Here is a 27,590-nt window from a genome sequence, read left to right as displayed (position 1 = left end):
TGGTCCCCTCCCAATCCACCTGCTTTGCATTAAGTCCCAATCCGATTTCCCCCAACTCGCTGGTGTCTGATTTAATTTGCCTGATGTTGCTCCTGGAGTTGGCCCTCCCCCAAACCTCCACCCTCCCTCCACAATATCCCAGCTCCCCACAGGGAGATCTATCGTGGGAGAGGACAAGACGCTGAGAGCGAGTGAGAGATATTCTCAAAGAAGCGTGTGGACTGGCGGCTGGTGCTGGAACAAGGACAGCTGAAGCGAGGTAGCGGGGCAGCCAGTGTCTCCTGGCCTGTGGGAGCCGACCTCCCCCCACAGGGAGCCAGGGGGTCCTGAGCAGGAGGGGGCAGCCCACACAGCACGGTAGGTGAGAAAGATCCCCCCTGTTGCGATTCTCTTTTCTCTCCTAATTCTTGGGATCTGGTGCCTGAATCCTCTGCTTTTTTTTCTGATGTGGAAGGAAAATTCCCTCACTGTGTATGGAAAGAGATGTCCTTTTGAAAGGGGGGAAAAAAGCCCATTTAAAAGGTTAGTGGATAGGTCATTTCATTAGAACTATTTTTCTCTTCTTGGAGATACTTTCACAAACTACATTTTCCAGCCTCTAGAGAAGGGGAAAATGTGTACCACATTACTGTGAAATGCAAGGTGACTATTTCTGTTTTGACTGATGGATCGGCTTCTCAGCCATCAGTTTGCGCCACACTTCGCAGCATGAGATGTTGCACGCCTTTCCCATACCTTCCGGTTCTCTCTCTCTCTCTCTCTCTCATGTAAGGACCAAACATCCCGCAAGAAGGGGGACCTCAGAGGCAGGCAAACCAAGGTCAGCTTTCCTCACTAAAAGGAGGGTTGCAAGGTGAGCCTGATGGGCAATCTACGTTCCCCCCCCAAGAAAAGGTGACCCCAGCAGCTTGAGTAGACACTGTGTTTGGAGAGACACCCCCCCATCATGTAAGGAACTGGGAGACAGACTTTGGGGGCATCTTGTTTCTGTACCAAAAGTTTTTCTCTTGCTCTGTTTCGTAAAGAAGGGCAGTTGAGAGAAGGGCTGCAGGGACAGCGAAGAGGAGATCAGGGTAATTTTATCCCGCCCTTTGATCTCTCTTCTGGCAGGAGGTGGTGGATCAGCTCTCTATCCCTTTTCAAAGGAGCTCAGGGTCAACAGGGCGAGCCAAGCATGGTCCGCTCAGAGATTACATGGAGCCCCAAGACATCTATTAATCCTCCGTCCTTCCGTACCTTTCCCTTTTCTATTTACAGCTCCCTAATGTGGTCCTCTGTTTAGAGGTAATCTTGGGGTGCTGTAACAGGGTGCGAAGACCTGGCCCATCTGCAGTCCCCCTCCCCGATTCTCTTCTCCAGTCCCTTTCGATGCAAGTGTGTGGCAATTTTGGCTGGCTAACATCAAAACGCTCTCCTCAAATAATGAGAGTCCGAGGATGACTTGACAAGAGCTGAACTTAGCATATCCCTTTGAATTTTCATTATTTGGGCCCACATAATACTTGTAGCATGTCCTTTTTTTCAGCACAGAGAGAATAACAATTGCAGCCAAGACTTCCTCCTACACAACATTTTTTTATTGATATATCTTGCAATGGACATAAACACACTATTATAAATAACGCCAGGTTATGATTCATTTTCTATGTATCAGGTACACAAGGTTTGGCAAGATAACCAGATAATTAGTCTGTATTTGCTGTTCTTGCAAGCAAGAAGAATGTTTGTTTCTAAAATAACGATTGGTGCAAGCTGTTCATCTTTCAAATTGTAAATCATACCCTGTTAAGTGGGTTGTAACATGCTCCTGGGGTGTTGTATACTGAACCCTAATCCTATTGCTTTAGCTTTTAAAAATTTCACTGGGCCCCACCAGCATGCAACCGCTGTAGAAATGACCCTGTAAGAGGCATCTCAGTGGGAGAAAAATCATTGGGTGAGCAAGAAACAAAAACACCCAATTCGAGTAAAGAACTAAAGTGGCAGAATGTTTTGGAAGTAAGGCAGGCACTTGGCTTATCGGATGCAGGAGAATTTAGAGTGGATAGATGAAAACCGCTGGCTCAGTGGCCGTACGTGTTGATATCAATGGAAATCCTATGAAGTTTGGAAATAAAGCCTGGGGGGGAAATTGACACTATTGCTAAAAAACTGAAAAACAAATCTGTAAGCACCAGAATTTATCTCATGTATTCGCGAAGGCTTTCACGGCCGGGATCTAATGGTTGTTGTGGGTTTTTCGGGCTCTTTGGCCATATTCTGAACCATTAGAACTTATCTCAATTAAGCAATGGAGGGTGGGGATCTTGTACAATATAAGACAGATCTGTTTGGGTGGGGTTAGATTTATGAAGGGTCAGACTCCAGACCATGCAAGCCATGTCACACCTGTACTTTATGAAGGGCAGGAGAAGAATTCTGGTGTACCCTGCTTTTCCTGACAACCAGGAAGGAGTCCAGCACAGAAAGATGGCCACTCTTAGCTGGTGTTTGCAGCATTTTGTCTGAGCCATGACCTCAGGAGTCTTTCTGAAAGACTCTGAAGGCAAGTCAGAGAGAACCAAATATGGCTTCCATCTCTGATACAGATGAAGCTATATGGGCTCTAGTACTGCGGCAAAAGATGTAGAACATGGGTGGGCCATCCTGGCCCTATGAATCTTGATTTGGAAAGCATTCCCCATCTTTGTCTAGGCTGTCAAGGGCTGACGGGAACTGAACATGTTCAACAACCTCTAAAGGAATACAATTGCCCCTCAAACCAGCCATGAGGGATGGACAAAGTGAAAATGTTCCAAAAGAGGCAGGCACTGTAATGGATTGTATTCACACAAACTTTAACATACAGGTCATAGAAGTTAACAGTGATGTTGTGCTTTGTACCAGTTAAGATTAATTGGACTATTGTTCTATTTACCATAACTTAAACAAAACAAAACACCGAAGTATGCAGGTAGAATTCTCATTATTACTTCTTGTGAGATATGTTGTTTGTACTGGTTCTGAATTTTGTCTTTTCTACCTGTAAGATGCTTAGAGCCTCTTTTTTTTTTAAAGAAAGAAAGAAGCCAAGAAATGAAACAATGATATTAATAAGGTTGTAATAAGTAAGTACTGTTGAGTGATATGGGTCTGTTAAGATGGAGGAGCATGCAGTTTGTTTGAAACAGCTGGGGGGAAAACGGTCATTAGTTTGCTTATAGCAATTGACAAAAAGAATTTTTTTTTCAATTGCTGAGGAAATAGCAACCCAGCAAATGGTTTTCCCAGCTTACAGATGATAGTATGAAATGCCAAAGGAGGGAGCCTGTGGAACTGTGCTTCCTTCTTACTCTGGAGACCCAAGGAGTGCGGCTGTCTAGTAAAGGAGAGCTGGCTCTATCTGACTCTTCAGGCCGCATTGTGGTTCATTAACACTCCATGAAAAGCACAAGCTTCGGCTGATCATAGCCTGTCTGTTCAAACGAGATGGAACAAGCAGGGAAATCAAGATGTGGGTTTGGGTTGGGTGGTTGATTAAAGTGGGTTGAATTTGACAGTGCATGATGTTTCGAACCTGTGTTGCAGGGACATGGGTTCAAATTCGTATTCACCCAAGCTGTTCTTTAAGTGACTTTTTATCCTCACATACCCAAATGGGACTATTATGAAGAGAAAATGGGCTAAATCTATGCACGCTTCCTTGGGCTGCACAGATGAAAAGGAGAAGAATGCAAATTCAATAAATAAGTGCATCAGAAGTTAACATAAACACAGAGAAGCACAAATTACTCTGGAGTGTTTCCATGCTAAAATGCATACCCTTGTCTAGCATTGCAGGCAAAGAGATGCAGCTAACTGGAAAAATATCCAAATATGATAGTGCCATAATCATATTTTTATTGGCATCAATTAAAATTGCAAAGAAACGGCGATTTGGTCTTCATATAACTTCCCTCATGGCTGTGGGTGGAACACAGGGGAATAGACTATGTTGCTAGCACAGACCTCAGAGAATCTCCATTGGGAGAAAATATATCAAAAGTATATTTGTCTATTTTCTCACCTCTATTTTCTTCTCCACCTCCACTGCAATACAGAGCCTGAGCGCTTCCAAGAATCCTACTTTGTGATTTTTAATTGCTCCTCACAAAAGTAGCCTTAGGGCTTTGCTCCTGTCTGGATTTTGTCCAGTGCTGTGTGTCCTATGAATCTAACTACTGGTTGTTTCAAGACAACACTTTTATCCTATATTTGTCCTGCCTCATCCATTTGATCGTACACATATGGGAAACAATGTATTTTCCCATTTCTCTATTTCCCCCTTTTTTTTACTATTTTGCTTTCCATTAATATCTATTAAAAAGGAAACAATAAACTAACTTTAGACCAGTTGTGCTATAGTTGTTCTGTCTGGAAGCACTCATCCATACGGTACGAGACTTGTACTCTGAATAGTATTTCACTTGCGTTATAGTCCTGCATGTGTACCTGTGCCCTTTCTATAGGTCTCTGGATCACTCTGGCCTCCTATAAAGCTTTGGGCAATGCCAGATCTACTCTTGGCGGCACTCAAAAACCAAGGTCCTTCCTTTGACAGTGCATGGGTCCACTGGGCTTCTTCTCTCCAGGGGCAGCTGCCATTCCAGGCCAAAATGCACTTCCTGCCATTTATAGTGGGTCTGAGCAGAGCAGAGGCTCCAGGGGAATGTAAAGTTATTCTTATCCCAAACAGTGGCTTCTTGTCCTTCTACAGTTGGGAACAATTCTCAGCCTTCATTTAGATTGTTCCCTTTGAGAGATTTAAAGGTTTCAGTGGAGACCTCAGCCTAAGCTGTTTCAGCTCTCCCTTCTGCTATATTTAGCACTTCCTATCCCTCCTTCTAAGACAGCCTCTGCCCTAGCCTGGAATTCTTTCGCCAGCTTAGTCACCTTCTCCACCTTTCTAGTGCAACCACACGGCGTGTAGGAAGCGCCACCCAATCACATCTCTCCACCATCACCAATGAATATTTAAGCTTAAAAATAGAAAATAATAGAGCAGAAAAGAAAACAGAAAGAAAAAGCTAAGAGACAAAGGGGAAGGGTACAGTACGGAGAATTATGGTTTGGAAATAGAACAAAGAAAATGTGAATAGATGGAGAAACAACAGACAATAAATCCAGGTCTATACTTACTGCTGATGTTAGGGCTAAGGACAGTAATAGGAAGAGCAAACGTCCCTACAGGAATTCCAGTCCTGATAGTACAGGACTGGAGCTGTGGGCAGGGAAGACGAAGAGTAGGTAGGAAGAAGAAGAGGGGAGAACATATTAAGGGCAATTTGCAGGTTGGCAATCCCTACACAAGGACCTGATGAACAACTCCATTTGTATGCTGAGCAGAGAAATTCAAACAGAGAGAACATTGTAGGACAAGGAAAACCTTAAATGTAAATGTGGAACCAAACAGCACTAGGAAGTCACTTTTGGATTTTCCTTATTCAAGGAAAATACAGAAGTAAGTGGGGGAAAGACTGGGATAGGAAGATAAATTGAACCCTGCAAATGTCTATGCACAAAGACATGTGGAAAGCATATGAAAAGATGCTCTTGACCCATCCTGTTTCACACGATACAGGACCACATGGGAAAAGCTTCTGGAAAGGATGGGGTTTTAATCCAACAGAAGTAACAATGCCTTGTTAATACAAGTACAGTAGTTGCCAGTTTGTAACAAGTCATTAACCTGCATTCATATTTAACACATGTGGGCCTTACATAGAAAAATCATCCAGCAACTTGAGTTCTGAGGGATTATCCTTCAGAAATGTGCTCCCACAATAGAAAAGGGTTAGCTGCTATTACTTGAACCCTAATGTTGTTAACATGACTAACAAAAGATATGTATGAATACAATAATCCCTCGTGGTCATTTAATTCTGCAGAATATTCAAAGCCTTTTATGTACATTAGTTCAGTAATCCTTGCATTATAACTGAGAAATGAGGCTGAGGAAAAAAAGGAGCTTGCCTCTTTGAATACATGACTACAGTATAGTGAAATCTGAACCAGGGGCTTTCCGGAGCATAGCCTACATTTTTACCCACTGTTAAATTGACAGAAGAAAAACATTAAAAACCTTCAAAATTTTGCCAGTACTGTATTAAAATACACAGAATCCCTGTGTTCCCCCTTAATATCCTGCCTTCCTATTTCCTTTGAGCCTTTTCTGCTGTTTTTTTTTCCCAGTAGATTCTCTGTGTTCATTCACGGTGACCGGTAAACAAATGGCCTGGGCACAAATTCTTAGTATTGCGCACTATGACATATTTTGGATATCCACAATAGGATTCCTGTTTGTGTGCCATGGTCAGCCATTTTGACAAGTGCTGTTCCCGATTCCTGTAGCTCAAACCAAAGCAGGGCAAAATAGTACCAAGCCACATTGCAAGGTAGTTGTGTGTAAACTTCTCAGGACAGGGACCTACATTATTCTGCTCTAGAACCACACGAGAGCCCAGCATATAACTGTACACTCATCAAGGACAAAAATCACCCCAAAACATTATAGGTGCAAGCCACACATATGCACTAACAGATCTGTAGGTCAGAGCCAGTACAATGTAAAAAGATTCATTATAAATGGCACAAATTCACAGATAATTTGTGGTGCAGAAAGAAATGGAGACATCATCATCATCACAGAAATGTCTGTATCTCCTTTTGCTAGAAATCTCCAGGACATTTTATATAAAAGAAAATTTAAAAGCATTAAAATGTGGGCAAGTATTAAAACAGGATGGAGAAAAATACTGAAAGCCAGATAAAAACAAGAAATAAATCTAATTTAAACTGGAAAAAAATGAAAGGAATTAAAATTCTTCCTTGATGCTTGAAAGAACAAGAAAACAGATGCTTTCTGAAGTTGTTTGGGGCTATTAAAATTTCATAACTGGAGCATCACTACAGGGGTCACCCAGACAGAACACTCTGTTCATATTTAGAAAATTATAGCACATTTTCCTTCCAATGACACAATGCCCTCAGAACTGCATTTCTGAGCCATCAGATTTGCAGAATAAGCCTGTGTTTACTTTCTCATGATCAACCATACATGCACCTCCCCTCCCCTTTCATATTGAACACTAAAGACCTCAGATGGGTGGTGTTGCTATTATTTCAGTTCTCTAGCCCAACAACCTCATTCACATCATATGCAATGCATATCATGCAAATTTAACATTTTAATTGTTGCATTCTTTTCCTGTCTCTGATTCAGTTCTTGAACCATTTGTACAACAATTTGATTCATCAAGGACTTATCTGACATAGCCAGTACAGTGTGAAAGTTAATAGTGCTAAACTTCAAATAGGGAAATCAAGGTTGCTTTTAAAAAAATAATTACTATGAGTACATCCAACTAAGTCCTTAAGAAGCCTCCACATGAAGCCTCCTAACAGTGTTTATCCTGATTTGCCTGTACAGTTAGTTTTGTTGCATTTTCTCTCATACATTCCTAATGCTCCACTGCTTTCTGTGCACTGTTTGCCGCCTGCTCTATAAAAATAAGCCTCGGCTATCTGCAAATAGGCTAGGCTCCCTCTTCCCCATCCTCCCTACTCCATAACTGCAACATTTACCTCAGAAATTTGGAGATATTGAGTCAGTCTACAATTTCACATCTATAAAACTGTGGAAAATGTTGACTGTGGGTATAAATCTCAGCAAAACACACTAAAAACTGTCGGACAGCTCAGTGGCTTAGGTCTATGGCCGTGAAGCCAGAGGTTGGGAGTTCCATTCACCCACTGTGCCTCCTTGACAAGGGCTTGTGTCAGTGATGATCTATAGGGTCCCTTCTGGCGTTCAAAGGTTGTTGTTATTGATGTTATTATTAAAGGAGTGTAGCATACTAATTCCTTGCAAAACAGTTGGTTAGAATAGAAACTGCACATTCTGCATCATATTTTAGCTTTGACAACAGCTAAAGGTTTTCTTTATTTGTTCATTTGTTTATTTTTAATGAAAGCTAGGAATGTGGGGCACAATATAAAGGCATATGGTGCCTAAATTCTTTGTGAAACACAGCCCAACACATAAGGTGTCAATCCTATAGCTGCCAATGAAAATACTAAATCTGTGGCAGGGAAATTTGGAGATAGGAAGCCTTTCAGGTGTCCTGGCTTACCCTTGTCTTAGGGCAGAGAACTGTGAACAGCTCACATCTTAGTCATTAAAAAGGAGAAAAGGAGGAGACAAATGCCTGTTTGCTCAGTGGCCCTGCGAAGGACACTGAAAGCAGGAAGCCCAGAGCAAAAATGGAAGATGGAAGGCAATTTGTTTCCCTTGAATAACACAGCTGAATAGCCAAAATGAGACTCTGAGCTTTAGAGCATCTCCAAGAGCTAATGAAAATTCATTATAACTATAACAGCATTCATGGAATTAAAAAAAAATTAAGGGCATTGTGGGAAAAAGGTACTCCCTCTTGCAGCCATCTTTGGCATTTTCTGGGGACTCTGCAGCAACAGCAAGAATGGTGAGAACAACAGTAACAACACAGTATGGGATCAAAGAAAAATACTGCATAGGAACCTGAAATGTAAGATCCTGGAGAGTGACGTCAAGTCGGCCTTGGCTAACAACAAGGCCAGTGGAGGTGATGGCATTCCAGTTGAACTGTTTAAAATCTTAAAAGATGATGCTGTTAAGGTGCTACACTCAATATGCCAGCAAGTTTGGAAAAACCAACAGTGGCCAGAGGACTGGAAAAGATCCGTCTACATCCCAATCCCAAAGAAAGGCAGTGCCAAAGAATGCTCCAACTACCATACAATTGCACTCATTTCACACGCTAGCAAGGTTATGTTCAAAATCCTACAAGGTAGGCTTCAGCAGTATGTGGACCGAGAACTGCCAGAAGTACAGGCTGGATTTCGAAGGGGCAGAGGAACTAGAGACCAAATTGCTAACATGCGCTGGATTAGGGAGAAAACCAGAGAGTTCCAGAAAAGCATCTTCTGCTTCATTGACTATTCAAAAGCCTTTGACTGTGTGGACCACAGCAAACTATGGCAAGTTCTTAAAGAAATGGGAGTGCCTAATCACCTTATCTATTTCCTAAGAAAACTACAGTATATGTGGGACGGGAAGCAACTGTTAGAACTGGATATGGAACAACTGATTGGTTCAATATTGGGAAAGGAGTACGATAAGGCTGTATATTGTCTCCCTGCTTATTTAACTTATATGCAGAATACATCATGAAAAAGGCTGGACTGGATGAATCCCAAACTGGAATTAAGATTGCCGGAAGAAATATCAACAACCTCTGATATGCAGATGATACCACTCTGATGGCAGAAAGTGAGGAGGAATTAAAGAACCTTGTAATGAGGGTGAAAGAGGAGAGTGCAAAAAATGGTCTGAAGCTCAACATCAAAAAAACTAAGATCATGGCCACTGGTCCCATCACCTCCTGGCAAATAGAAGAAGATATGGAGGTAGTGACAGATTTACTTTCCTGGGCTCCATGATCACTGCAGATGGTGACAGCAGCCACAAAATTAAAAGATGCCTGCTTCTTGGGAGGAAAGCGATGACAAAGCTAGACAACATCTTAAAAAGCAGAGACATCACCTTGCCGACAAAGGTCCGCATAGTCAAAGCTATGGTTTTTCCTGTAGCGATGTGTGGAAGTAAGAGCTGGACCATAAAGAAAGCTGACTGCCAAAGAATTGATGCTTTTGAATTGTGGTGCTGGAGGAGGCTCTTGAGAGTCCCATGGACTGCAAGGAGAACAAACCTATCAATTCGAAAGGAAATCAACCCTGAGTGCTCACTGGAAGGACAGATCCTGAAGCTGAGGCTCCAATACCTTGGCCATCTCATGAGAAGACTCCCTGGAAAAGACCCTGATGTTGGGAAAGTGTGATGGCAAGAGGAGAAGGGGATGTCAGAGGACCAGATTGTTGGACAGTGTTATTGAAGTGACCAACATGAATTTGACCCAACTCCGGGAGGCAGTGGAAGAGAGGAGGGCCTGGCATGCTCTGGTCCATAGGGTCATGAAGAGTTGGACATGACTTAACAACAACAAATGGGATCAACTGGCTGTAAAACTGAAGGGAACCTGCAACTCATGATGCCTCTCGAAAATAACATACCCAGTGCCTGCTCTATGTTCTGAAAATATTAGCTTTTGTTGGAAGTGCTTGAAACAGTGAGAGTTCAGAGGAGGAGGAGGAAGGGCTGGGAATGGTGTGAGGAAGTTCTTCAGTGAGGGCTTGGTTTTTCCAAAGCAGTTTCTTCCCATCTCTGTAGAGGTGACCTTCCTCTTCACTCTTGGTAGGTTATTTTGTGCAAAATGGTTAATACATGTTTACAGGCTTAATATAGCTGTACTCAGGATGGGATGGAAAAATAGGATGTTTTTGTCCTTTAAGAGTGTACTTATAGGTTAAAATTTCTGATCTAAGCTACCCACTGCAAGTACAAAAGCATGAGGTCATAGTCTATTTCAGAATGGTAAATCTATAATAATTTGGGAGTGTCTGCGTGATTACGAATCTATGCTACCAAAAAAAAAAAGAAAAAAGAAAAAAAAAAGAAAAGGCTTGTGTTTGTAACTCCCTTAGGTCCTCAGAGTATTCTGTGGACAAAAATTTCCAGGGAAGCCAGCAGGAAGATCTAAAATTTAGGGCAGATTTGATTTGACAAATCGATCTGCTTTACTTGAAAGAACAGAGGTGAGGAAAAGGAAAGGAAGAAAGCCGGAATAAATGACTTCCCTGGAATAAAAAACCTCCCCCTTGGAACCAGCCACTCCCTGAATCATTCAAGTAATGTAATTCCTGCCACCAGACACCTTTGCCTGCGATGTCAGGCAAGATGCAAAACACCAAACATCCTGAAACCTGAAACTCACCTTGGACCAACGCAGCACAGGTGCAAGGGCGCATGAAGTGGGATGCCAAACAAGGTGTGGGGAGAGGAGTCAAGAGTCAACAATTAATAGTAACAAAGATAGGAAACATTGCATTTACAGTAATGAGGCTCCAATAAATAGACACAGCCAGGTGAGATTAGCTATCTTCCTCTCTTTATTTCCTTTAAGGGACCATTTGTAGATTTTTGCCTTTGTGTCACTCTTTAGAACATGTTCCATGTTTCCAAGGAAATCATTTTATTCTTTTATTTACTTGCCCCTGCAATGGATGGCTGTCAGTTTACCTGCATGAAAACGAGCTCTAGCGGGTTCTGTGCTCTATGCTTGGGGGCTGTCCAAACAGAGGGAATTCGGAGCACAAAAGGTTCCTGCCTTCAGTGAAATTTTGTCTCTTGAGCAGTCTTTCCATTCACACTGGAGACGACTATTCTCCTGTAAGAAGAGTTCACACAAGTCTTTGGATTACCAGTTTACTTACATGCAAGTATGCTTGGTTTACTCACATGTAAGTTCTGGCAGTTTACTTATGAGTAAGGTGGCAGCAGCGGATGACAGTGGCTGCTTGCAGTGGTGGCGGTACTGCTGCAAGAGTAAACGTTAGGGTGAAGGTTGGGAAAACAGAAGGGAAGGAACCTCCCTTTTCCGGCCATTCTCCTCAGTCAGGGCTCTGCCTTGTGGGGGCAGAGCCCTTGGAGTCAACGTAGCCCCCCCCTTCCCTGGTTTTTTCTTGCTGTCACCATTCAGCCAGCCACAGTGGCTTTCCTTTTTTTTCTTTTCCTTTTGGTTAATCAAAGTAAATGGCATGCTGAAAGAGCAATGCTGCTACCTAGCGTGGCATTAGAATGCTTCGGAAAATGTTGAAAAAATAAGATAAAAATAGAGGAAGGGGCTTTCTCTGTCCACCTTTTTAATGCCACAACCCGCCTATTACCTCACAGGGTTGTCTCCTGGTAATGCTGCCGACAGCTCCGTTTGGGTGCAGGCTAACCATCCACACAGGCTACCCAATGAGTGAATTGGAATTGCGTTGAATCATACCAAAACCAAGACATGCCTTAGTCCTGTGCCAGAAAGGTGTGCAGCAGCTCTTAAAGGGTCAAAATGGATTCCTCTCATTAGAAACTAACGTGGATGCTCTCATTCGGTACTAACTAGAGATGGGCGTGAACAGTGAGTGCCCACTCCGAAGTAGGGACCTGGCTTCCCTGATCCACACCTCCTTCAGGCGCTGCCTCTGAGTGGACATGGACCAGAGGGGACAAGGCACCAAACTGCAGAGCATGTGCTTGGCTGTTATCCAAACTGGCACGAACTGCCGAATTGGCAGTTCATGCCCATCTCTAGTTAGAACCAAACAGCACCAACAGTGAGCTATATATCGATCTATATGTCAGTCTAGACAGGCCCTTTGTCTGTTGCCTTGCTCGCTTTTTATTTACCTCTTTCTTGAGTAATATTTCTTAGTTGCCACCAGAGGGCAGAGCTGTGTTTTCTATCTTTTGCTTTCCAGTAGTTTGACTAAACAACAACAAGTTTTGGAAAGAGGTAGCCATGTTACAGTCCATTTCAGCAGGTATAGCAAGCAAATGATAACAAAAGCCTTTTGGTGCCATCAAGTTTTATCTAAGTGTAACCCTAAGTTTATTTTTTCAGACTGTAAAAGTTATGGCGGCCACTGAAGGTGCATCTAACACAGTGGTTCTTAACCTTGGGTTACTCAGGAGTTTTTGAACTGCAACTCCCAGAAACCCCAGCCAACACAGCGGGTGGTGAAGGCTTCTGGGAATTGCAGTCCAACAACACCTGAGTAACCCAAGGTTAAGAACCACTGATCTAACACATGACACATCGTGTTCATAAATCATTGCTCTGCCACAATAAGTTAGAAGAGAAATAGCATAATTATTATGACTGTATGCAATATCTACATGTTTAAATCATGAAAGAATAAGTCCTTTCAGTCTCGTCAGTTTCAGGAAGTTGGTAAATGGTAGAGCTTGGAGAAATGAGGTACATTATGGGAATACAGTGTTCTATATATTAATTTTAGAAATAATAATGATGATGGCGATGATGTGCCACCAAGTTAATACTGACTTATAACAACTCTTTTCACAGTTTTTCAGATTGAGAGTAATCAGAAATGATTTACCATTCCTTTCCTGGGGGGGGGGGGAATGCCCTGGAATGGTGCAGCTTGTATTACATGAACTCCTGAATAGCTTAATGGTTTAGATAGAGGTTGGGAGTTTGATTCTTCACTGTGACTTCCTGACAGGAGTTAGACTCGATGTTCCATAGGGTTCCTTCCCTCTGCAGTTCTAAGACAAGCTCTTAATGCACAACCACACATAATCTGTTTCTTTTTCCCCCCTCTCTTTCTCCAACTGCACATCTGTTAATTTCCAACTGCAAAGCCTTTTTCCGACTGCACATTTTGTATCCATCTGCGTGCTAAAAACAAAGAAAGAAAGAAACAACAACCCTTGATTCTGCACCTGAAAGCAGTCTCATTCATTTGATCAAATTCTTCAGAAAAGAAAGTTGTTTCCAAATGAAGGCCTCCAGGGACTGCCCATCAAAAGGCATTTTGCGGCCGTTCTGTTCTTCCCTTGGGGTCAGGTTGTTTCTTGCAAGAAAAAAAGAAGATGTGGCAATGGGGAAACACAAGAGGGTTACAACTGGAAGATAGAACCTCTGGGAAATTCCATGTTAGAGAGACAGCTGTGTAATAAAAGCTTCACCTGCCCATGAGCTTCATGTAATGGATTTCTTATTCAGCTGAGCAGTATCAATGACTGATATTTAAAAGTTCAAAACAAAATATAAAAACAACTTTAGTTAGGCATCCTTTAGTCTTGAAAGACTATGGTTACGTGCTCTGTATGGAAGACTTGGAACAGCATCTAGTGTGGCTGAGAAGGCCAATTCAAGAGTGACAATCCCTTCCACACACAATTTACTTTTGAATTTTAAACATACTTTATTGATGCAATATTCTACACAACCCTCAGCACTCAATACATATACTGACATTATACTTACAATATTGTAAGTACTTGTAAGCTCATTGTACCTATGTATAATTAGTATTTTAGGATTAACAAGAGGAAGAGAAGAAGGGAAAAGTAGGTTCTGATAGATTTTGTTGATGTTATGTTATACCAGAAATGCTTGAAAGGTCCTTTAAGAACTTTCTATGCAAACTAGCCAAAATGGATGTTAAAATTTCAAATCTTTGTTGGAGATGTAAATAAAAATAAGGTTCTTTTTATCATATGTGGTGGTCACATAGGAAAACCCAAAAATATTAGGAAAAAGTTGAAATGGTTTTGCAAGAGGTTTTAGAGATTCTGATCGTTGTAACCCCTGATTTTTTTTTCTTCTAAATATAATCCCAGATTCAATAGACTCAATGGAAAAATATTTAGTTATCCATATCTTGACAGCTGCATGAATTCTTTTTGCTAAACATTGGAAAGACCTGGAGAATCCATCTCAAGATGAGTTAACAGCAAAAATCCTGGATATGGCGGGAATGGATAAACTATCAGAATGGCTAGACTCAACAAAAAATCATGAAGATTGTTGGCATAAATTTTATGATTGGCTTAGAAACAGAACGCAAATTAATATTTGATAACTGAACGCTTAAGATCAATTTAGAAATAGAATATGTATTATAAATTAGTTACACTGGAAACTTATCTCTGAAATGTAATAGATAAGAATGAATATTGTAAAATGTTCATGTTGATTTAAAATCCCTGTTCAATCCCCTGTCCCCTATCCCTACACCTAACCTATAAAATAAAATTTTAAAAAGAGAACTTTCTATGCAAATACTGTATTCACAAACCCTGTGTGTTTGGAATTCAAATTTACATTACATCGTGGATTTACATTTGTCTGTTGGTTATAATCCAGCAAAGATGGTAATTTTTAAGATCTTGACAACAGGGGAGGTTAAGTACCTACTTCACACAATCCTTTAATTCAGTGACTTAAGATTTCTTTGCTTCTCCTTTCTCTTTGATTTGAACACCTTTCTTTCTAAATTCTCAGCCCACAAATTAAGACTGTGCATGTACTTTTGCAAGGGAACTTGGGAGGGACTCTCCACTTCATCCTGCAAGCCTCCAGAGCCTTACTTTAGAGGAGTCCTCTCTTTTTCAAGCTAATTAACTCATCCCCCTTTTTTCATTAAAAAGTGCTCTGAAATCATGTGGTATCAGGCAATACCATGTGCTGGTTTTCTGCTCATTCAAGTTTAAGCATAGACAGCCATTGAGGTACCTCCCTGTACACCCTACCAGCTTTATAGGGCTGCCTATCAGGAACATTTGCCAACCAAATGTGATTCAGCCAGCTGTAAAATCCAGACATACATTCACTGAGAATAATGCTCTTGCATTCTTGCAATGGAATAACGTGGTCTACTTTTCTGAAGTATAATTTAACCTCTTCTTCTCATAAGCATTATAAAAAAACTAGTGGAGGGTGGCAGCCAAAGTGGTGTCCACAGGAGATTTTGTCTAGTGGCCTTTCCCCTTGATTTGTGGAAGAGTGCCATAGTAGAGATCATTGGTTTGCTTTGGATTGCACCTTGGATTTGGAAAATACTTTGCAATGATATTCTGTCAGTTTGCCTCATTTTCAATAAACAAAGTTAAACCTGGCTGGAATTGTTCATCCACTGGAAACCTCATTTTTAGACTACTGTAATGCAATGTACTGTAATATAATGTAATGTAATGTACTGTAATGTCCCACCAACCTAGCGGCTCTAAAGCATGCAAAATGCAAAAATGCGAGTAGATAAATAGGTACCACCTTGGTGGGAAGGTAAACGGCGTTCACTGTCTAGTCACGCTGGCCACGTGACCACGGAGGATTGTCTGTGGACAAAACGCTAGCTCTATGGGTTGGGAAAGGAGATGAGCACCACCCCCTAGAGTCGGACACGAGTAGACAAATTGTCAAGGGGTAACTTTTACCTTTACCTAATGTGCTTAGTGTAGGACTGCCCTAAAAGACAATAAGGATGCTACCAACAATACAATATGTGACACCCAGGCTGCTAACAGAAACAGCTACAACCCTTCTTCTGAAAGAATCACACTGGCTGCCAATACACTTCCAGTCTGAGAACAAGGTGTTGATAATGTTTTGGGTTCTGGATGTTTGAGAGAGTGCCTCTCCTCATGCGTATCTGCCCAGTGATTAAGATAATTAATGCTCGGAGAAAGGGACTCATCCATGTCCCCCCCCCCTCCAGAATAGTACACTGTCTAGAGATATGGTAGAGGGCTTTTTCAGCTGTAGCAACTCAACTGGAGTCTCTCTTTCAGAAGCTTGAATGGTGCTGATGTTGATTTCTTTTATTTATTGTTTATTTAAAATATTTTTAACAAACCTTTTTTCTTTAAAAGGACCCAGGGTGGCTTAAAACAATTAAAAGCCAGCGTTTATAATCATAGAATAATGGAGTTGGAAGGGGCCAAGGGCTGGAATAATGGAGTTGGAAGGGCATCCAGCCCAACCCCTCACCTGCTCAATGCATTTAAGATTAGTACCAATGAGTATACAATACTAAAAGGATCAAAGAATACAATATCAAGCACCAAACTGAAAAAAATACCTCTTCACCAGAGCCTTTGGATATTAGGGATCTTGGTTTTAATAGCTTGTCAATGAAAAGAATTGCTTAAATTGTCCAATATGATTTCAATTGTTTGAACTTTAAAAAAAATTTTTTTAATGTGTTTTAAACCTTTAAATCACTTTATATTGTTTTTGTCATACCATGCCCTGTGATCTCATGACATAGGGCAAGATATAAACACTGTATTCTAAATTAATAAATAATTTAAACAGATACTTAAGATCTAAAAATTCAGGAGGCAAGCTTATAACCAGAAACTCTAAGCTTGGGGTGGCCTGGGAATCATTGGCGTTAGCCTACCATGTTAAGTGAAAAGGTGGTGAGATACAATATTTATAAATACATTATTTAATAGGCTTCATGGCCTCCACCAGGAAATTAATATGGGCTAAGGGAGGACAAATGTTGCCTTCTTAAAGCAATGGGCACCCTGACCCGGCTTTTAGAAATGAGGGCAGAGAGTCATTTGGGATAGCTAGCCTTTCGTATGTCCCCCTTCCTCCTTCTGCAAGAGGTACAGTATTTGGGCGTTTGCAACCTCACTTTATTTCTTTGGATCTCTGCAGGACTCGGGAGACTCCACGTGGGGGCCCCACCGTTAGTCTGTCACCATGGGTGAAATAGAACAGATGAAGCAAGAGAGCGAGCAGCTCAAGAAGCAGATTGAGGTAAGCAACAAGGAAACGGTTTAGCTTGGGCTCCCCGCTTCCCCTCCGGCCATCTTTGCTGAAGCATTAAGAATAAGTTACAAACCATATGCCTTTGCCATGAACTCACTAGATAGCAGGTAACCAGCAGTATCCAAATCCCTGAGATTGCAGGGCCAAAACCTGAGGCCAGAGGGTTGGGCCCTTGTGATGTCCTGGGCTGCATCCTTCAGCAACACTGCCATATGGGGTATTACAGATAAAATGGCGGCGACACCATGAGGAATTGAAAGGTCAGTGAGACAGGACTAGCTATGGTCTGTGTCCTAGATTCTGCTGGGAGAGATTTGCAAGCTGCAGTCCACACCATTGGAACTGTTACATATACGTACGCTACTGCAGAATCATTCATCCAGGATGCTTGCAGCAGAAGCAAGATAAGAAATGCTGATGTGTCAATCTGAGCAAGCAGCAGTAGAGCATACAACGAAGATGACTTAAAGGGCCTCTCAGCAGGTCTGGAGTCTCTGGATGGCACAGCCTGCACTCGTGAGAATGGAACCCCAGGTCCAGGTTTGCCAGTTGGCAGTGTCCCATTCCCTCAGATTTGAGGTCAAAAGCTTGAAACCTAGAAAATGAACCCCCCCCTCCCCCAAACTGATTCTCAGAGCCGAAGCTTGGAGGCTGGCAACCTGATTAGGTAACCTTAAGGAAACCCACTCCTTCTTGAGTCTCACCACCCACATCTGTAAGATGGACAATAATAACACTGGCCTGCCTCACACAGTTACAGTAAAGATTACAAGTAGGTTACTTTATGTTATATCTTTTCATATGTAAAGTGTTGTTGCTATTGTGGCTGATTCCGCTGTTGTTGTCCTCATCATCTGCAATGGTAGCATTGTTACCATCATTATCATCTTGGTTTCACCCCGAATTTATTGGAATTGTCTTTTTTCCAATTCTACCAAAAAGTATTGTATTTACACTTATTTCTTTTTGGTTGGCCTAAAGAAGATATCATCCTGGTATCAATAACTGATTTTTGGACTTTATTTATTGACCAACATAGCTGCTTCTGCATTCTGTTTTATTTACAGTGGTGCCTCGCTTATCAATTGCTTCGTTAAATGACGGAACTGCTATACGATGAATGTTTTGCGATCGCAAAACAATGTTTTAATAGGCAAAATCCACTTTGCAATGATCGGTTCCCTGCTTCGGGAACCGATTCTTTGCATTACGACAATTTTAAAACAGCTGATCGGTGGCTTCAAAATGGCCGCTGGCTGCTCAAAATGGCTCCCCGCTGTGTTTTTGGACAGATTCCTCGCTATACAGGTACCGAAAATGGCCGCCCCTATGGAGGATCTTCACTGGACGGTGAGTTTTCAGCCCATTGGAACGCATTGAACGGGTTTTCAATGTGTTTCAGTGGGATTTTTTATTTAGCTTAACGAGGATTTCGCTCTACAGCGATTTCGCTGGAATGGATTATCCTCGTTAAACGAGGCACCACTGTATTTGGATCGCCTTGACTGGTACAAAATACAAAGCAAATATGACAAGAGATCTCTGTTCCAGTGACTTTCTTCTTTTGCTGGCCTGACACCAACTCTTCCCCTTTTTATCTTTTGTTGCAGGATGCACGAAAAGCTTGCGCTGACACTACACTTGCTCAGGTAGGAGGAACTTGTAGTAACTTACTCCACCCAGGCAGAATTTGTCTCTGAGAGGAAAAGTCTGGCATAAATTCCAAGAAGCAATGGGATCCCCCAAATCACCCGACATAAGACAGTTGCGAGAAGGAGGGAAGTTTTCTTTCTCCGTCAGCTTGATGAAAAGGGCTAAAATGCCCCCTTTTCTCTGCAGCTCGTTTCTGGGATTGAAGTGGTTGGGCGCATACAGATGCGCACACGGCGGACCCTGCGTGGACACCTGGCCAAGATTTACGCTTGTCACTGGTCCACTGATTCCAAGTAAGTGGTGCCAGATTGAAAGGGCCACCACATTGGTTTTCCCATGAGCCCCTCTATGCCGGAAACCCCTTTCTCCAGCACCACCCTGTCTTTCTGCGAACCCTTCCCTGACAAACCAAGCCCCGCCCAGCCCAGCCACAGAGGCCTGCTAAGCTATCTTACTTCTCCTCTTACTTCTGCTTTCCAGAGAGGTCTTGAAGAGGGAGCGGCTGGTCCCTCTAGACTAGTGTATCTTGTTATCTTAACGTTAGAACTGCAGAACTGGAAGGGACCCTTTGGATCATCGAACTCAGCCCGTCAAGGAGGCACAGGTTGAACTCCCAACCGTAACCAGTTTCTGAGTGGATGCTTATAAGCAGGTTCTGAGGTCTTAGTGATGGTGCCTACATATGTAGCCTATACAAACTAGCTGTATGAATGTGAAATTGTAAATGGAAATAAGAAAATACTATCCTAAACCAGCTCACAAAGTTTACTATTCTTAAAATTGGAGGGGGGGCGTTATTTTGTTGCAATAGCCTCTGGTTCAAATCTCTCCCCCCCCCCCATAAAGCCTTTTATTAAACCCTTAATATCCATCTCCATGTGAAATAAGGTTTGTTTGTTTACTTTTAAAATCTCATTTATACCCCAGCATTCATCCAAAATGGCATTCATTTCCCTCACGATCTTACCCTCAGAACTACTTTGCAAGATACAGAGATCACTGAGTTCCAGCGTTACCCAATGGGCTTCCGTCCATTTGTTTACAACATGTAAAAGACATGTAAATGACATGAAGTTAAATGAAATGTTATTTTCAATAGCAAAACCAACAAATAAACAGAGAACAGCTCTTTCTGGTTTTCTGGAACAAACTAAGAGGCCAGCTACGTTACAATTTATTGTCCATTTTGTCCTCCAGTTGGGATGGTCTAGTTCAACCTAATTACCAGAGGCTACATGTTGTACAGGTAATCGTGAATTAGATCAGCTCTTTTCCAGGGCTATCCACACGTTTTTGGATCACTAGCAGAGGGAGAAGCAGGAGAGGAAAAGGAGGGGAATCTCTTTTCTGTAGAATCCAGCACTCTGTCACTTGCATTATGACAAGCCAATTCAGCATTATGCCACTTCCCAATGATTTATTTTTAAATTCCAGCTTTCCCCTACCCCCATGGAGACAGAGACAGGAGAGGACATGGGGATATAAAAGCAGAGAGAGAGAGAGGAATGAATTAAAAAGTCTTGTTTTTGAGCTGCTGTGTGGTTTCTCATCCCAAAACCACTGCATGCTTAGTGTGAATACAAGGATTGTGCTAAACGATATACCATACTTTGAAGCAAATCTATTTAGTCTGATTCACTGCAGAATAAATTGACTCCTAAGTCTTACCCTAACATTGCTACTCTCCTGATCAATTGTGTATTTTGTAGAACAGCCTTACACACCCAAGCACTGTATTGATTTTTTTCGGCTGCCGTTCCTGTCAGCTCCAGTAAGTGTAGCCCAGCATAGCCCAGATCAGGGATAATGGAAAGCAGGGTGTAAACTATTGATGATGTGGTAATAATTAACTAATAACAAACTACAATCCATAAGCATGTTGATACCTAAGAATCCACCTCCATCTCTTAACAATTTTATATAGTTGGCCAGAATAGTGCTGTGAGGGCACTAATCTCCCTGGAGTAGGGGCACAAAGCCATGAAGATGTGATCACACAGAGAGGGCAGAGAGAGAGAGCTGTGGTCTGGGAGACAAGACTTTGCGCAATTGTGCTGATACAGCTTTGGTGTTTCCCTTTAGGCTCTTGGTCAGTGCCTCACAAGATGGGAAGCTCATTGTATGGGACACATACACAACAAACAAGGTAAGGGATATATACAAAAGGAGTTAGAAATATCAGAAGCCTCTCCAGAAAAAAAATATCAGAAGCCTCTCCAGAAAAATCCTCTCCAGAAGCTACCAGCTTTTCATTCCTGAGTCTGCAGTGCTACTACTTAAGTCTCGCAAGCTTAAAGCGGATGTTTCCTCTAAGGTCCTCAGTCAGTCCCGGGAGAATCTCAATGTCAAATTGGATTTCCACCCTTTTTGTTTGTTTGTTTTTTAATCTCAGGTTCATGCCATCCCTCTCCGCTCCTCCTGGGTCATGACCTGTGCCTATGCCCCGTCAGGGAATTTTGTGGCCTGTGGAGGTCTTGACAACATGTGCTCAATCTACAATCTCAAGAGCCGTGAAGGGAACGTGAAAGTGAGCCGGGAGCTCTCAGCCCATACAGGTGATTTTTTAAAAAATGTGGCAGCACAGTTCAAGGCAAAGGTTGTGCATGTTTATCCACCAACACAAGCACAGAAAATTGTACCTGATGAAGGCCTTGGCTCTCCAACTTTTAATATAGTTTTAATATAAACCAACACTGCTGGAACGTCTTGTGATTGTGAAGCTGTGCCAAGAAGTTGTGTGGGAAACAACGCATAATCTCAAAAGCCAGAAGGGTTGCTGAGGGTGTTTCTTTTTCTTTTTTTCTTCACTGGTGTTGTCTATGGTCCCTCATTCCACCCCATGGCCATCAGAATCAAAATAAGTAACTGCACTTAAAACTGACAGATTGCAGAACAGTACATCCACCTTTTCTTTGATGATGATGATGATAATAATAAATAAATAAATAAATAAATAAATAAATAAATAAATAAATAAATAAATAAATAAATAAATAAATAAATAAATAAATAAATAAATAAATAAATAAATGTCCAGTATCTTCTTGTGGAGCTCTGTTGGCACAGAGTGAGTGACAACACTACTGACAGTAGCAGATTGTAACTACAGTAGTGCATTTAAAGAGTTCTCGTTTTGGGTGTGTGTGGCTTTGTCTCATTGCATGCAAGTTCTTGTTAAAAGTAAAAGGGTCCCCTTGACATTTAGTCCAGTTGTGTCCAATTCTAGGGCGCAGTGCTCATCCCCGTTTCCAAGCCATGTTTGTCCATAGACAGTTTCCGTGGTCACGTGGCCAGTGCGACTTAGACACGGAACGCCATTACCTTCCCACTGTGGTGGTACCTATTTATCCACTTGCATTTACATGCTTTCGAACTCCTAGGTTGGCAGGAGTTGTTATGTGCCATCAAATAGAAACCAACTTATAACAATCCTATTAAGTCTTTCAAGGCAAATAAGGTATTTAAGGAGTGGTTTTACCAGTTCCACGCCCTGCTAGTGAATTTCCACACTCAAGATCTCCTGACTCCTAGTCCCTCACCCCTATCCACTACACCACATTGGGTACCTTTGCAAGTTGTACACACCCCAAAATAAAATTTAAAATTAGAACTCTTTAATATGTGGTACTCTGCAGATGTCAGTGATGTGACTCTGGCTATTTGGCGACTTACATTCTGATATACTCTCCCTGCAGGCTACCTCTCTTGCTGTCGATTCCTGGATGACAATAACATTGTGACCAGTTCTGGGGACACCACATGGTATGTTTTTTCCACCTGTATATGGGTTGACCCTCTGGCAGTGGCATGAGGGGGCTGTAAAGAGGAAGTATGGGACTTCTGTCCATCATATATTGTTTTTCAAGTCGGCTAGAAAAATCTCCTTTACTCACAGAGGAGAAATTTCCACAGTATCTCAACATTACTAAGGGAAATGCGTTAAGTTAAAAGAACAGAAACAACTTGGATGTCTGTTTACCTTCAGAAGATGGTACTCTTTTATTCAATGTGGTATCATTTTGTCAGCATCTGACAGGATTAGAGTTGGCAGGTGTTTGCACTGGGTTCCCAAGTTTAACACTTTACCCTGAACTGAGAAAAGTTATTTTTCTAGACGACGACTCCATGAATCACCCAGGCAAGATGGCTAGTGTTGTTGTTCTCCAACCACCAGTAACTTCTTTACATCCTGATTTTATCATTCGTCTCAAGATTTCCAGAAATAGCACAAAATACCTCACAATCACAGCAACTGGAGCTTCCCTCTTGAGGCAAAATGCTCAGTCCAAAAATCTGTTTCTGGATTATGGTTATGGCAAATGGCTAAACTGCTTCTTCGTTCCACACCACAATCCTGATTTGTTGATTATAAAAATAAACTCAAATGTATTTAAGCTCTAAAGGTACAGGACAGGCAGAACGTGGCTTGATAAGAGCTTGGATTCTTCTCGTAGCTCTGTCCATTGTCCCTTTTGCTCTCACTTCTCCCTTGGCATCACACTCAGTGCCTCAGCCTTCAGCCTCCCTGCCTGCCAGGCATTGCCCCTTACTTCCCATGGAGTCAAAGGATTTGAAGCTCTGGAGACTGAGCAACTTTAAACTGGGACCATTTGTGCAGATTCCATTCTGTTCTTAACATTAGTGTTAAGATTTTGTTTTAATTTATTGTTGACAGAGGCTTTGAAATGTTCTGTGGAAAGGAAGAACATCAATGCTTTTTTTAAAAAAATGTAAATATTCCTAGTCTGTACTCGATGCTTGGTTCACCGAAATGGCCCCACCATTTAGGGCTCTGACTTCTTGGCTCTGTTCACCACAGTGCCCTCTGGGACATTGAAACAGGCCAGCAGAAGACAGTCTTCGTAGGCCACACAGGAGACTGCATGAGCCTGGCCGTCTCCCCAGACTTCAAGCTTTTCATCTCTGGAGCCTGTGATGCCACTGCCAAGCTGTGGGATGTCCGAGAGGGAACTTGCCGCCAGACGTTTACTGGACATGAGTCTGATATCAATGCCATCAATGTAAGTTTCATCCAGCAGCCAAGAGCCACCATCAGGGTGGAGGGTGGCAGATGCAAGAGCTGAGGTAAGCGGAGGGCAACAGGGTCAGAAGAGTGTGATTAAACACTAAACCATGGGAAAGATGAGGCTGAACATAGGGTGTTTGTAGCGGAGGAGGATAGAGGGGAGTGACTTTGTGTTCTGTCCTTTCCCAGTTCTTCCCCAACGGCGAGGCCATCTGCACTGGTTCTGATGATGCCACCTGCCGCCTCTATGACCTTCGGGCAGACCAGGAGCTCATTGTCTACTCTCACGAGAGCATCATCTGTGGAATTACATCAGTTGCATTCTCCCGCAGTGGGCGCCTCCTCCTGGCTGGATATGATGACTTTAACTGCAACATCTGGGACTCTTTGAAAGCCGAGCGTGTGGGTGAGTGGACTTGGCCTGTGCTTGCTTTCCTCTAAGCAGGCTGTTGTTGTTTAATCGTTAACTCGTGTCCGACTCTTCGTGACCCCATGGACCAGAGCATGCCAGGCATTCCTGTCTTCCACTGCCTCCCAGAGTTTGGTCAAATTCAGGTTGGTTGCTTCGGTGACACTGTCCAACCATCTCATCCTCTGTCGTCCCCTTCTCCTCTTGCCCTCACGCTCTCCCAACATCAGGGTCTTTTCCAAGGAGTCTTCTCTTCTCATGAGATGGCCAAAGTATGGGAGCCTCAGCAGGCTACCCCCCTTGTAAGAGCTGAGGTCATCTCCTTGCCAGAAGAGCAGGTTCCATGGGTGACTCATGAACCAGGAAGGGGGGGACGGCCCAGCCCAGCCCAGCCCAGCCCAGCCCAGTCACAAGCTGTCTCTGGCAGGTTCGGGCACAAAGATGTTCAGTTCTCCAGAGCAGAAGGTAAAGCTTACCCCTTCCAAGAGAGCAGACTTCTGGCTGAGAGCTTCTCTACCGAGTTAGTATACTGCATCATCAATTATTCCTCAACTTTGTCACTGTGTGCAGGCAAATGTCAGGGCAGCAAAAACCAACTAGAGCCAAGGGCAAACCTTTTTATTTTGCATATCATGGATGGTAGGATATTTTATCAAAATTGCGGGTTGCAGTCTATAAAGCCTTACACACAGACACACAAAAATATCTTGTTAGTCATTATAGTGACATTAGACTGTTCCAGGCCAAGTCATATGCAGTTATTTTATAATGATTGCGGGTTGCAGTCTATAAAGCCTCTCTCTCTCTCTCTCTCTCTCTCTCTCTCTCTCTCTCTCTCTCTCTCTCTCACACACACACACACACACACACACACACACACACACACACACACACACACACACACACACACACACACACACACACACACACACACACACACACAATATCTTGTTAGTCATTATAGTGACATTAGACTGTTCCAGGCCAAGTCATATGCAGTTATTTTATAACGTGACCCTTTATTTGCAGAATTGTGCTGCATCACAACATTGCAATGCTTTTGAACCCACGCACTGAGTATGTGAGAGCCAGCATAGTGCAGTGTACTGGACTAGGACTCAGGAGACCTGGGTTAAAATCCTCACTCAGCCATGGAAGCGCACTGGAGGGTGGCACTGGTACAACCGACTCCTTAAATATCTCACATCCCTTCGAGTCTCTCTGAGTGATGATTTGATGGCACGTAGCAACAACACATAGCAAATAGAGACAAGGTATTTTCAACACGGCTACCCAGACTTTGAGTGTACCCTCTCCACTGATGTCTGTGATGTTCAACACACACACAAAAATTCCATTTAGATGGGAAGGAAGGAGGGAACAGGTCTTTTAACAAGATTCATCATTGCATCTCTGCTGTTTTCGGATTATGTTTCATTTTATATTGTGGGCCGATGGGTTATTTTCTATTATGATTTTGTCCTTGCGTCATCTGCCTTGGTTATCATGGCAAAAGACAGGAAGCACAGATTAAAAATTAAAGTCATCCATAATGACTTAAATTTCCTTCCGTCTCAGGAATCCTGTCTGGGCACGACAACAGGGTGAGCTGTTTGGGAGTAACTGCTGATGGCATGGCTGTAGCTACCGGTTCCTGGGACAGCTTTCTGAAAATCTGGAACTGAAGAAGGAGGAAGATTGTGGGGAGCCCTCCCCAGGTGTATAATTTATTGAATACTTCTACTGACACTTCGGCTTGCTCTGTGCAGACTTAATGATACACAAGACACTTCCCTACCTAAAGGAGAAGCTCAGGGAAAGGGTCCATGTTGGCCAAGTTTCCCGACAATCTTTCTTGTCTGTCTGTCTGCTGCCCACCCCTCCCTCCAGCTCAGGGCTCCCTTGAGGCAATGACCGCTTCAGAAATATAACTCATGGAGAGGCAGCCAGCTTTCCTTTCACGAAGAGACAGAACACCTTAATGGAATCCCAACATATTTCTAAAGTCCCTGAATCGGAGACATTCAAACAGCACTAAGAAAGGCATCCTTTTCTGGGGTACTCCACACTTGGGGGTCACCTGAATATTTATTTTCCATTTCCATTCCATTAGTCCACTTCAGAAACATCCCAGGCATAGTTTTGTTCCCTCAAAGATATACAGCCTTGAGAGATTATTACAGCAAGGACTTTGATTTTTAATTACTTTCTCTCCAGTAAGGATGGAGGAGTAATTTAGCTCACTGCTTTAACCTATGCAATGTATGGGGGAGCGTTTGCTGCCCTGTTGTGGGCACCAGAGCCAGAGAAAATTTAATGTAATTCTATTTATTGTCTGCCTGTAGCCACTCCTTTTCACACCACCCTACAATCCCTCACCCATCATGTACTGTGTACTCAGTCTCTTTCTTTCTCCACCCCTACCCTGTCATCCTTTCGGTTCTCCTTAGCCACTGCTTTAAGATGTAACTATCATACAGGAGTTTTATAGCCAAGGCAAAATAAAGGTGAAAAATCAGATTGTTGCAAGCTTCATTCTTCAGGAGTTTGTCTGGGAAGAAACTTTGAAACATTCAAAATAAATGTGAGGGCATCTTGAACTTATTCTGTAGTCAAAAGAGTGTGGCTGATCTAGTATTTTCCATGGCTCCAAAAAGAAAAAAGAAAAGAAAAGAAAAGAAAAGAAAAGAAAAGAAAAGAAAGAAAGAAAGAAAGAAAGAAAGAAAGAAAGAAAGAAAGAAAGAAACAAACAAACAAACAAAGAAAGAAAGAAAGAAAAGGGTAGTGGATCTGGAGGTTTCAAGAGGAGATGAACTATTATGCAGCCACCCTTTTCTTGAGTTGGGAAATGCTCTTAGCCACAATAGCTGGCTGAGGAATTCTGGACTCCATGGTCCAAAGTTCTGGTTATGTTAAGCGTAGAAATATGAGCATTATGAAAACAAATACATTCCTATGAGCAGAAATAGGTTGGGAGCCTCAGATTCTCAGAAAACATTTTCATAGTGCCTGTATTTCCGCTGCCCCTAAAGATGCTCTAGCCTAAGTTTTCATGTACGTATTCTCAGCTATGACTCGATCCCACATACACCCTTTCTGATAACTGCTCAGTGTGCATGTGCTCGTCCTTTTTCTTTGTATTCTACACTCCAGGGGTGTGTACAAAGGGTTGCTCTGCAGCCGAATTACAAATACCCATCAACCACCTGCCACAATTTATTCGCAAACAATCAGCTTTTCACAGGAT

General features: G+C 42.4%; 1 protein-coding gene across 2 annotated transcripts; it reads left to right on the top strand.

The window, feature by feature from the left end:
• Positions 1-267: 267 nt before the first annotated feature.
• On the top strand, positions 268-26,861 carry GNB3 (G protein subunit beta 3). Of its 2 annotated transcripts, XM_020804142.3 has the most exons (10): positions 268-357; positions 17,142-17,243; positions 18,866-18,904; positions 19,095-19,201; positions 20,991-21,054; positions 21,301-21,463; positions 22,604-22,670; positions 23,728-23,929; positions 24,124-24,340; positions 25,922-26,861. In XM_020804142.3, the coding sequence occupies exons 2-10, from the start codon at positions 17,187-17,189 to the stop codon at positions 26,026-26,028; spliced, it is 1,023 nt and encodes a 340-aa protein (XP_020659801.1). In that variant the 5' UTR covers positions 268-357; positions 17,142-17,186; the 3' UTR covers positions 26,029-26,861. The 2 variants fall into 2 exon arrangements, with proteins under 2 accessions (XP_020659801.1, XP_072847874.2); XM_072991773.2 differs by lacking the exons at positions 268-357; positions 17,142-17,243 and adding an exon at positions 17,731-18,605.
• Positions 26,862-27,590: the final 729 nt, after the last annotated feature.

This window comes from Pogona vitticeps, chromosome 2 (genome assembly GCF_051106095.1).
Source record: "Pogona vitticeps strain Pit_001003342236 chromosome 2, PviZW2.1, whole genome shotgun sequence".
In the NCBI taxonomy this organism is placed as follows: Eukaryota; Metazoa; Chordata; class Lepidosauria; order Squamata; family Agamidae; genus Pogona; species Pogona vitticeps.
Note: the sequence above shows the minus strand (reverse complement) of the source record. Positions and strands in the feature narration are given on the sequence as shown.